The sequence below is a fragment of the Erpetoichthys calabaricus genome, chromosome 2 (assembly GCF_900747795.2).
Source record: "Erpetoichthys calabaricus chromosome 2, fErpCal1.3, whole genome shotgun sequence".
NCBI lineage: Eukaryota > Metazoa > Chordata > Cladistia > Polypteriformes > Polypteridae > Erpetoichthys > Erpetoichthys calabaricus.
In genome coordinates, this window is record NC_041395.2 from 241,735,480 (window position 1) to 241,748,479 (window position 13,000).

Genomic DNA, 13,000 nt, shown 5'->3' on the forward strand with positions numbered 1-13,000 from the left:
TCTCCAAAAAAAAGTGATTCTGATCTATATTCCCTCCCTGTGTTTTGACTGTATCAAGTGTAAAAAAATTACTTATGAATTAATACGTTTGACTGTGCACCATTACAAAAAGTGTGCACAATTAACTATTACACGTGTATATTTTTTTAACACGTCAACGCGATTTGAACATTTACAATCCAGCATCATAAAAGAGTAAATGATTTGTTGCTTGGGATTTTTTTTCTGCAATGTCCAGGCAATAACGTAATTTATTTTCCGGCTCCCACTTCAACTGCGAAGGCGAACACGCGTGGAGAAATAGAGCATTCGGGGAAACATCTCTCCATTTCGTGGGGGTGATGGGCAGGAGCACGCGGCCGCAGGACACGTCGGTAACTAAACTAAGGGTGTGAATATCACTCTAGCACTCTTGGGATCGAAACAATTACCGCAGTGTCTCTATTAGCAATGCAACGGGAGGCGGAAAACTTCCCATTTTTATTGTGCCTTGCTGCTTTTGACAGCTCCCTCTCTGTGCCACGTGTTGCTTTGCTTACGAAAAGACATGCTAAACTTGCACTGTTAAAAATAAAAGACGGGAGTTACCTTTTGACTTTAAGTTATCAACACTACAGGTAAACTACTGATTGGGGTTTACACTTGCTGATGTGACAGAAAACGGTAATTGTTTGGTTTATAATATCGGTAAGACAAGTCGTTTAATTAAAAACATTTGATTAAGTTTTCTCAGTTCGTGAAAGTTTCTCACATTCTGCACTTCACAAAAGATAACTGTTCATAAAATGTGCTCGACTTGTAAATACCTGTCATTACAACCCGAAAATGAAACTTGCAATTTTATTAACAGACGAGAAGACACGAGATTTGCAAAGAAAGGAACGCGATAGTTTTCATTAATTGACCATATAAGGAGTGCTTATCTTACGGATTCTTGTCAAAGCCAAACAGTACGGCAGCCATCAATCGCGTTTTGGATAGCTAAGTTAAACGTGCAGAGTTTGCTGGTTTGATGCAGACAAAGGTACGTCTGACGTTTTATCGTGAGTTTATCCTAAGCCATGTAAGAGAGGATATTTTGAAATCCCCTCCAAAGTGTTTATGGTTGTTTTTACACAAGCACGTCTCCTTTGGGTCTAAAACCATTGCAGGAATAATTTCGAAAGGCTCTTATAAAGCATACGTTTGTTACACATATAACTTACTCCTTTTGTAATAACTTTCAGTGTGCTATCAGAAACCATCTTTCAGGATAGAGTGCACTATCAATGGCTTTTTATAGTAAGCACATTTTCTTAAATGTCAGATTCTTATCTTTGGGTATCTAAATGGCTGTTTTTTTCTTCTGACGTTTTCTAGACGTTCAATCAGATATTAAACATAAAACTAAGTGGTCTGAATCCCTCTGGTTTAATTGAAACCAGTTAGAAATGTATTTTGTAACGTGACTTAAAGTGTCTACTCTGTGGTGGTATCGAGAAACAGTTCTTATACCAGATGTCATGTCATTTTACCAGGGACTGGGATAGGGGTGTGCTGAAGTTTACCCCAGTTCATTTTAGGGCGAGCACCCACATCCAATTCACCTAACCTGCTTGTCTTTGGAATGTGGGAGGGAAGACCCGGGACGCTAAACCTGGTCTCTTTACTGTGAGGCAGCCGTGCTAGCACTGTGCCATCTTCTACCCAGTGTTATGTTATTAGATATGACTTTAGTTTTGCCTGTACATTCCTGATGCTGTTTTTTTAGGTTATTTGTACTCTGTGTTGTAGTAGGTCAACTGAAATATTTTACCTTTCTGGTTTATCCACTTTTGTAAAGTGACATTGGGTTTAAGATAAGGTGCTATATAAATAAAAGTATAATTATTATTCAGGAGAAATAAAAAATGTACAGTGACGAGTTCTTGAAAATACACCCCAGTGTTAAACTGGTATAAGTTTACACTTACTAGTACTGTATAAACTCGTTTGGAACACTTTCTGTTTCAGGCACATTATACCACATTGTGCCTTAGGTATATTTTCTGCCCATGCTATCAGGCAATTCTTTAAATTTATTTTGAACTTTCTGCAGAGTATACATTATTTATCTGCTGATTGATTTGATTGGCTGTATAATTTGTTCTGTGAGTCTGTAACCTTGTTTTAATATTTCTGCTGCTGTATGCATCTAAATTTTCTCTTGTGAATAATACACTTTGTAAGAACTAATATACTGTATAAGTGTAAGTGACTATGCATTAGCACATGCTGTATGGATTTCAGTGTAAGTGACTATGCATTAGCACATGCTGTATGGATTTCATAGGAAATATTTATGTTTTGGACGTCTCCAGTGTATTAAGGAGGGTATTAGGCATCACTGAGTGAGATCTTAACAGGTGTGTCAAAAATATATAATTTGTGACAAAACAGCTTGAAAGCTATTTTACAAAATACCTTAAAAAAGAGTGACGCTTGTAATTACATGATAGTACAATTTTCACAGGAGCAAATCTATTAATAAGTTAAATATTAATTTGAAACATAAATTACTTAGAAGTAATTTTGAACTGAACACAGGTTTCTTGACCAGTGATCCAGAGGTGGATCTTCAATTCAAAACCACAGTATTACAGGAATGCGTCTTTCCTGTTTATCTTGTATGATGAGTTTCCCAGAAGTACAGTATTAATAATATTTTAGTAGAAAGTTACATAAAGATTTTTTTTCTTTCTTCTGTGGACGTTTTTCACATGAGTTTCCATTGCCCAGCGTTGGTTGCTATTGGGTCTCATTCAGTCAGAACCTTTTTCATGTACTTTCTCCACATTAACATGAGATTAAAATTAATTCTTCTTGCCCACCACTAGAAACTATTTGGGGTAAGTAACTTATTAAAACATATCATTTTTGGGTGGAGTATTCCTTTAAGTTAGTACTTTCAAAAAACTCCAAACGGAATTTGTTTCAAGTTCCCTGGATATAATGACATTTGGTCATTAAAATTAACAGTTTATTCACTTGGAAATTGGAGATAGTTTGCAGGAATCCAACATTCATTGTAAAAGTGGATTTAGTGTAATGAACACTATTAAAAACAAACCATAATAGTTTATATTATTTGGAAATACAAAACTGTTTTAGAAGTTATTAGCTTGAGTTTAGAGTTACAAATCTGGACAGAACTTATAGAGAATAGGCAAATGTACAAGAACACTGGGAAAAACTAAGTTAGTAGAACTTAATTACTTTTGATTTGAGAATTTATTACATTTTGTAGTTGAATTAGTATCTCTGTTTTTTTTTTTACTTTTGTAAATAGCCAATAGGGCAGCACGGTGGCGCAGTGGGAAGCGCTGGTGCCTCACAGGAGACCCGGGCTCGCTTCCTGGGTCCTCCCTGCATGGAGTTTGCATGTTCTCCCCGTGTCTGCGTTTGTTTCCTCTGGGTGCCGGTTTCCTCCCACAGTCCAAAGACATGCAGGTTAGGTGCATTGGCGATTCTAAATTGGCCCTAGTGTGTGTTTGGTATGTGGGTGTGTGTGTGCGCCCTGCCCGGGGTTTATTTCCAGCCTTGCGCCCTGTGTTGGCTGGGATTGACTTCAGCAGACCCCCGTGACCCTGTAGTTAGGATATAGCGGGTTGGATAATGGATGGATGGATGAAATAGCCAATAGCCATAACATGACCTAACTGTATAACTTCAAGTTAAGATCTTTACTTTATTACATGCATAACTACTAATATGCCCTCGTGCATAGTGTAATAAAAATCTGGGGACTGTTCCACTTTAAATAGTCACCACTGAATGTCTTATTATTTTTATGTTTTAAATAAGCAGATTGACTAAAAAGATTATGCATAGTAATAGCAAGATGTTTTAGATAATTGTTAACATCTGCTTTTGAAGTGGCACATTTGTTGTGTGTGCATCTTCCCACCTGACACTACTTTGGCACTTTCCTGATAGCCTGCTTTTTTACAGGAGGTGGCAGCCCCTGTGACATTTCGGGCGTGATTGGAAGCAAGCTTTTGCTTTTGGCACGTGGATTGGTTTGTATGGAAAGTGATGTGAAACTAATGTAAACAGGGACATTTCTTTCTTTGAATGTCAAGCTCAATGAGTCTTAGAAAATCTTTCCCTGAGGAGTCCCCAAATATGGAATAGTGTTTAGCATATATTTACTATTTACATCAGCAGATATTTAAAACCTGATTCCAGACTCAGGTTTGCTTGGTGTGTAGTGAATGACACAAAAATATTTCATCAGGAATAACTGTTCATCAATATGTGTGATCTGAACCTTGTTGGGTTTGTTCAGTTTGTGGAAACATTTTGTGTTGTTCTCTTATGGTTTACTTTGACCATCTTCTCCTTTATCATTTCCATGTGGAAATTGGTGATTTCTGTGTAGCTCTTAAAGCTGTGTGCAAAACATTATTATACCCTTTCAGGTGAGATTATAGTACATACTTTTTACCTTACTGAAATAACTAGAGCGCTAACAGTTTTTCTTACATTTGTTTATGATTTTCTTCTTCACATGTAGTGTAACAAAATGAATGGATATAGTCATGATAATTGTCTATTTGAAATAAGAAATAGCAAATTAAGCTGAGGACCAACATTTAATAACATCAATAACAGCGGCAAGAGAAGATTTTTTGAGCCAAAAGGGCTTTGCATATGTGGTCAAGTATGACTGTATAAAAGAAGCAGTGATAAACCAATGGGTACCAGAGGAAGGACGAAAGATGAAATGATTAAAAAGGTTAAAATACACTGGTTAATGGTGTGGTAAATGGTACTTCTTGTCTTGATGTGCTTCTTTAGTTAGGACTGGTTGAGGGAAACATTAATAATTGAATGATCTATCTGAAGGTGGCACTTATGATGTTCTTACTGCTACAATGCAAACTCATACCTGATCATTTTAGAGAAATGTGACTGGCAAAAAACATATGGAATCAGAACTTTTGAGTTTGGATTTTAGACCACTTTTGTATGTGGTACCAAATCCAGTGCAGACATACGATATATGACTTGAATGTGACCTGCATTTCAAAACTTGAATTGGAATTGTCTGGAAATTTACGTTGTGTTAGTAAATGTACTTTAATGTTTTTGTGACCCACTTCATATGCCTGCATTGAAACTCAAGTTGGATGACAGTAATGGCACAGAGTACAATTGCAAAGGAAATGAGTTTCCAGATGTAATTAGAATTTGGGAAGAATGTAGCCAGCCCATTTCCTACTAATTTTAAACCGTGTATCACCATTATGCTTTGGTGTTCATGGTGGTCTGCTGGGCTTCATCTGCATGAGAAATGTGTTTTTATTAATGCTGCAATAATGGGGTAAATTCAAATTAGATGTATTTACACACTCATATTGGACTTGGAATACGTAAAAAGTTAATTGCAAAAGTAAAAAAAACAGTTATGTGAAATATTAGAATTGAGATACATTAACCTGCAGTGTTAAACTGGCCTTTGTAACAAAGGCGCTATATAGGCGCCTGACCCGACACAGATGGACAGAGAGGCACGTATAAAATAAACAAAGGTTTTATTTTTCTTCACACGTGGGCGCACGTCTTCCTCGTGACCCACAGGCAATACACAGTCCAAACACCACATAAGATCCACAACAGTTTTCTCCTTTAACACCACTCCTCCTCAAGCTTAGTACTCCTCCTCCTGACTCTGGCTCTTAAGTGTTGGTGGCTGACCTCTTTTATATCCCATCCGGAAGTGTTCCAGGTGTTTGACCACCTGGTCCCAATTGCACTTCCGGGTGGGGCTGAAGACTCGTCCAGCCCGGCTGTTGAATCCAGACAGCACCCCTAGCAGCCACCCTGGGTCCCAACCAGGCTGTGGAGGACTCAGTCTCCCATGGAGCCCTACGAGAGGTTGGGGAATCCCTGTCAGCCAGGGAGGCTGCCACCAAGCGTCCCGGGGGAGGTATTGAGCTGCCTATGCTTGCTCCCCTGGAACATAAGCAGCAGGGGCATCCCGGCCGGGCATGGGGCCCGACCGTTCATCACACCTTATAGATTTCTTTTTGCACATCACTTACTGGATCTGTTCTGCCCATGTCTATTTATGTTTTAGAATATTCAGCTTGTTTCACCATTAGTAAACTCACAAAGTTTATGCTTCTTAAACAGAATCCTTTTCAGTGCCTTTGGGGACAGACTTTCTAGCCCAATTTCACTGTTTGGATTGTGACCACTAAAGGGCATAACTGCTCCCCACACCCCCAGACATAACTACACAACACTGTCCTAGGTTCAGATACAAGGTGTTTATTCCACACAGTACCTTCACAGGGTTTCAATTTACTGCTTTTCAGGCTGCACAACAAAGTAATAACGTTTTCCTTCTCCTTTCACACCTCCACACATAGTCTCATCCACCTCCTCTTTACTATAATTACTCATGCAGGAGAAATGGCTTCTTTTATTCCAGACCCAGAAGTTTTTCTGGTGCTACAGTATTGCACAATGGATGCACTTCTGGGTCAGGTGGAAGACCCTCAAAGAAGGTTTAGCACTCCAATGGCGACATAAAAGAACTTCAAAAGGGCTGTCCCATGGAACTGCTATTCCCTGCCTGCCCTGTGGCTATCCATATGGGAGTTCCACCAGTGATATGCTGTCACCATGTGTGCCGGCGGACCACATAGCCCCAGACAGCAGACACTTTCTGTCCCTCTGACCAGAGCACCCTTAGGTGAAAGGTACTAGCCTTCATACTGGATGGAATGCCAGTCCATCCCCATCCTTTCTTTATGGCCTCCCATTCTGGCAGGGAACCATCCATCATCTAGGTTGGAATGCCAGTCTATCCTGCATGGCACACACAGGATCTAAAGTTGTGCTAAGAAGAGATTTATAAATAAGTCTCACCACCCTAAAAGCATCATTCTTCTCTTAATTCCACTCCAGTTCTCTTAAAACATAAGAACCCTGAGTTAGTGCCATGCTGTGTGTGTTTCTTATTAAAGATAATGGAAATGAGCTGATATATATTTAGTTTTCCTTCTGTTATTATAGTACCATCAAAATCACAATTTTAACATGTATGTCAGCAATGATTATGTTGGCTGTCTCAGCCAGCATGCAGTTTCACGTAAAGTCTGCATCTTAGGTGGCTGCTTACTTGCAAACAGTACCTAATGCAAAGGTTTAACACTAGAATCCCTGAAGCCTATGAAAAAACTCGCAATCTCAGCCCACCTTAAATTCCTTCACACCTCTTTATTAGCATCTTTTGTTTTGTAAATGTGTTGTCAGCACAAGCAGCAAGCAGCCTGCTATCCCATCCATCCCCCAGCGCCGCAGTCAACTTGGTCAAAATGTTCTCCCAGCTCAAGTCTTGTTTATCTCGGTGTGAGGTGCATGGAGTTGTATAGGGTAAATAATATATTGTTATTTGGAACACATGCATTTCATGTGTGTTACGTGTCTACAACGATCTGTGTAAATGTAGGATGAAATGCGAGGTAGGAATTGTTGAACACATAGCTAAAAAAGAAATGTTTTTCCTATTTTAGTAACAGACATGAACTATATAACATGTGAAGACTGAAGTTCAAATATCAAATAAAGCATGCATAAACTGCTGACTCATAACCAAAAGGTTGCGGGATCGAATCCAGGCACTCTCTAGAATTTCCATTTTGAGTAGTGAGCTGCTGTTATTGTTAAAATTGTACAATAAAAGCTTACATTGATTTGAGTCGGTAACAGCTGGTGTAAATTTATGGTACTTGTAAAGGTTAGCGTTTTTTTTTTTTTTTTAATTCAGTTTTATTCTCTCAGTCACGATCACGCTCTCCCCGATCTAACACTGCTGTTTTCAAATAAATTGCTATAATTGAGGTGAACCCAGCAAGCACTAGACATACCTGTAAGAATGTCAATGCCTCCTAGCTGACAGGGAGCAGCACATGATGAGACAATGAACAGTAAGACTTTGTTGTCCTGTTAAAGCTGAGACTGCATGAAAAAAAATTAAGGACCACTAAGGGCAGCAGCAACAGAAATGGCTGCCAGGAGGAAATCTACCCATAGATCTCTGCAGCAAAAGTAGGGTTACCATACCCCAGATGTGTATCAGTTACTCAGTCATAAGTGACTCTTACAGAAGGTTTATATTCATATCACACCAGAGTTCATAGTATAGCCAAATATTTCCTAAGGGAGAGACCAGGACGAAGAGAGAGTGCTTGGGTGGATTGGTAAGGAGAGTAAAAGGCAGAGCCACTTAACCAGGTAGCCAGGGTTTGTCCCTGTTGGAATTTTTCAGGTACAAGAGTGCCTCAGCTTGTTACAATTTGTAATTACTGGATTTTATTAAAGTGGGCTTCTTGATGATATAGTGGATAGTGCTGCTACCTCATTATTCCACCCTCCTGGGTTTTGAGTACTGAGCCCAGCTGGGTGAGTTTTTTTTCTGTGTACTATCATTTTCCTTCCACATCCCCACACATATCAAGATTAGGTGAATTAACTGTTCTGAATTACTGTAGCTTCTTTGTGGGTGTGTGTCTGAGTGGACCCTGTGAGGGGTTGCTGTTTCCCGCCTTAAGCCTATTGCTACTGGGATAGACTCTGAGTAAATAGACCCAAAATTAGTTTAAGTGGGTTTGAGACTGTTGTTTTATTTTTAAAGCATTCTTGGTCTGGCGCTTTTAACATACAGTGGTACCTCTGGTCACAACCTTAATTCGTTTCAAAACTCTGGATGCGTCCCGATTTGGTTGCGACTCGAACGTAATTTCCCCATAAGATTGTATGTAAATACAATTAATCCATTCCAGACTCTATGAACTGTATGTAAATATATATATATATATATATATATATATATATATATATATATATTAGCACAAAAATAGTTAATTATACCATAGAATGCACAGTGTAATAGTAAACTAAATGTAAAAACATTGAATAACACTAAGAAAACCTTGAACAACAGAGAAAACTAACATTGTAAGAGTTTGTGCTAGACCCTTACGAACCGCTCGCTGTAATCTTTTTTTTATGAGTTTTAAGCACAGCGGAAAAAAATTAAATGCCACTTCTCTTGTGAAACTTTTCAAACCATCCTCTACAGTACTGGCTTTAAATTCCTCACCTGCGCCGCTCAAAGGATTTTTTTTCAGCAAATCACCATGAATCTTCCTGGCTTTCGCGCATATGATCGCCTCGCTTACGCTATCCCCTGCAAGGTGCTTTTCGTTCAACCACATTAGCAACAGTTTTTCCACCTCTTCCAGCACTTGAGGCCTCTGCTTGGTTAACATTGTAACTCCTTTTGAAAGATCAGATGCTTTGTTAGGCCCTGTATATGCAAACAAAAGAAAAAGGGAAACGGAGAATAGCAAATCATTGGCGCATACGAACAAGTGTAGGGAATCTGGCCACCAGTGTTTTTGTTCGCCACCAGAGCATGTGGTTGTGAACAGATGCAAAATTTTGGCAAACTTTTTGATAGTAACCCAATTTGTACGTGTTCGGAAACGTTCATGACCTGAGGTTCTACTGTATTTTTTTCTCTGCAATCTTCAAACCATATATATCCTGTCTGATCATTAATATACATAATAATGACCTCTTGATAAGTGGACACCTCAGAAAATAATATGATTTTTTTACTACATATTTTATTTCATCCTTGCAGTTCTTATATTTCAATTCATCTTTGGTTTATTTTATTATTGGTGAAAAACTGAAAGAATCTCTTTGGATATTGTAATGTTTTATTAGCAATATTTCTCATTTGGAATGTGATTTCTCTTTCATATGTTGCTCTAATATGCTGTTAAATTCTGTAGTTTTAAACATGTTATACAAATTCTCTTATCCTTGTTCCTTATTACATTTAGTTCCGCAATTAATTTAATTATGTTCTTGTGACATATTTTCTTGTATGGGGTCACAGTGAATTATAAAAACAGTTCCAGCAGAAAGTCATCCTAAAAAGAAACCAGCCTTTGCCAGGATGCCAGTTCATCAAAGGACATATACAGTATATATATTGATTCACACAAGGTCAACTTAGATTCTTAAATCAACTGAGCATGTCTTTGTAATGTAGTATGTTTGGCTTTAACCCAAGAAATATACATGCATGGATTAAAAAAGGAGCAAGAAGTCTTCTTCCATTTTAAACTTTTTTGTGTAATATACTGTATATTGAGAGTCTATTAAATTATGTTAAAATTTCAAGAGATATTACATATTATGTATACCAATAAAAATGAGATTAATTTGAGATGAATGAAAACGTTAAACAATGAACAGCATGCAAATTTTTTAGAATAAATTTTAATTTAGGTGTTTGTGTCCATCTTTTTTCTGCTTATATAATTATAGAGGAGCTTCTTTAGAAGTTTTTTACCATTCATTTTTGGTCTATTATTTGTTTCATCATTTAAAATAAAGAGAAGTAATAATCAAAGAAACTGCTTCTTTATACTGTATTTAAACATTGTTTGCCAAAACAGTTAGCATATTGCTAATGTAGTATGCTACACATTAAGGCAGTTAAGAACAATTAAAAAAAATATGCCAGTGACAAATGTGAAGTGCAGTATTAACAAAAACACTGTTATGTCTCTTATGCTACTGTCAAAATAAACAGTAAAGATAAAAAAACAATTTTAAGAACAAATATTATAACTTCCACCATGTCTTACATCTGTTTCTGGACCTTTTGGGAATTTAATACAAGGTCACACTCATTATAATAAATTGTTTATTTGATATGCAAGCAAACCTTCTCTCAATTATTATGTCGATTAGCCGCAGATTATTTTAACAATGGAGTCCTTTTTTAATGGCTTTCAGTTCGGTTTTGTGAGTTCTTTTTTGTTTCTTATTAATTTACTGTGGATATTGAAAAGATTCATACAAGCTCAGTTATTCACTGACACTGAACTAGAAAAAATATTGTAGAGAAGAAAATGTATATATTATTAGTTTTTAATATGAAAAAGAACAGAAGTGCGACAAAGTCTGTTATAGTATATGAATAGTATACAGCAGTCCAAAAGACTGATTAGCAGTACTTCATTGATGTACAGCTGAGTTGATTATTAGTGTTTGTGTTTTTCTTAGTATTATTTGTTGTTCCCGTTAGAAGATGATATAAGGTATCACTTACCATTGCTACTCATTTTTTATAGATATTTTAACAAGCCTGGAGAATATACAGTACATATATGATGGTTTCAACTATAAAACATATAGTATTAAAACAATTTATCACTTGCCTGTCAGTGTTAATCCTGTAAAACCATTGAACCTACAGGTTATAGCAGTATAATAAACAAACACTAGGGTTTGCTCAAACAGTTTGAAATATTTGTAATTATCAATTTACAGATATGGTATAATAAATATCATATTCCAAGACCCATACACATAAAGACTACTGTATAACTGAAAAGCAGTGTTCAGCAGATAGCTTTTTTTCACTCATCATTTTAGAAGTAATCCTTTCAGTTGACTTAATATAGTGGCAAGAGATCATATAAAGCATGCCAAATCAACATATATAGATAAAGAGTAAAACATTACAAGCAATATAAGGATATAGTCTATCAGTCTTTATTGCTTATCTAATAGCTAGGTTTTGTCTAACACTTAGTCCAGCCAGTGCTTAGTAGTACTGTAGTCATAGTTCTGTTTTAATTTCATGACTCTGTAGTCTCTTCCATTTTCCCATTGCTATTCGCAAAATATAGCAAAGTTTCTCTGAATTGCACTTCAACCTTTACTGTTATAATTGATCTTATTTTACTATTTACCTTAAAGGATTTTAGTTATTTTAGTAATTCCTTTCAGAACAAGGAAGCTGCATGATATGGATTAGGTTTACACATAGTCTTTTCTGCTCAATATGCTCAATAGAAGAGTTTCAGTTCACTTAGCTTGTCAGAACAAGACATTCCCTTTAGTCCAGAAATGGATTGAATTCCACAACCAAAATTAATGAGTTTTGATGTTTTTTCTTTTCTTTAAATATGTTGGCAAATCTGGTATTGTGTAGTAACATTTTCTTCTTGTCTGCTCTTTAGTCCTGAGCATAGTGTATTACTTAATGCTTTTACTTATTACTATTGTGTTAAATTTACTTGTGCATCAAACCATCAGCTTTATAATTTTCAACCTTTATTTTTATTCTATAAAGACTAACATCTATCTGATTGTATATTTTTTCATGTAAACCAGTTTCTTTAAATATCAGGTTTTATCCCAGGCTTTGAAAGGCAAGTTTTAACACCTGGTTTAGTCCACTGGCTGTTCAGCTGAAGTTGACATTATTTCTGTAGGTAAAACATGAGCTTTAGAGACAAAATATCTTTGTAACGTTAATACAGTATGTGGCACTGCACTTACTTTTAGTTGATCAGAGTTGTGGGTAATTACATTTTTGCACAGTAATTCTTGAAGTCTGTGGAAAAAATATCCCCTTGTTTGTTATTTGAAAGACATGGAATTAACATATCACAACATTAAATGTCAAAACCTTAAAAGAATCTAGAATGTATTAAATAGGCAAATGCTTTTTCACACAATTAACATTAAACTGATAAGTTGTTAAACAGCAAATTAATTGTAGAACTAGTTTAAGAAATTGCATATATACCAGTGGCGGACTGTGCATTTCACACCTAGGCCTTCAGTAGTGCTCCGTCTGAATCAACCCGCCCCTCAAAAACTAATTTATGGTTATAAAAACCATCTTAATATGCAGAAATATTGTATAAAGAGCCGTTGCATCACAGATAGATTTCTCCTGTAGCCACAATAAATGCCTTTATTGAATAGACAAACCAGGGGTGAACAAGTTCCTTTCTACTGCAGCTACAGCCCGCGACACTCATAAAAAAACATCAATAATCTATACTAATAAAAGGCAAAGCCCTCACTGACTGACTGACTGATTCACTCATCACTAATTCTCCAACTTCCCGTGTAGGTAGAAGGCTGAAAT

General features: G+C 36.7%; 1 protein-coding gene across 1 annotated transcript in view; it reads left to right on the top strand.

Moving 5' to 3' along the window:
* The first annotated feature begins 933 nt into the window (after positions 1–933).
* mgmt (O-6-methylguanine-DNA methyltransferase) overlaps positions 934–13,000 on the top strand; it is a 471,555-nt gene continuing 459,488 nt past the window's right edge. Inside the window, exon 1 of the mRNA XM_051922992.1 lies at positions 934–1,024. Within this exon, the coding sequence (XP_051778952.1) occupies positions 1,013–1,024 (12 nt within the window). The 5' untranslated portion in view covers positions 934–1,012. The remainder of the gene's footprint in view (positions 1,025–13,000) is intronic.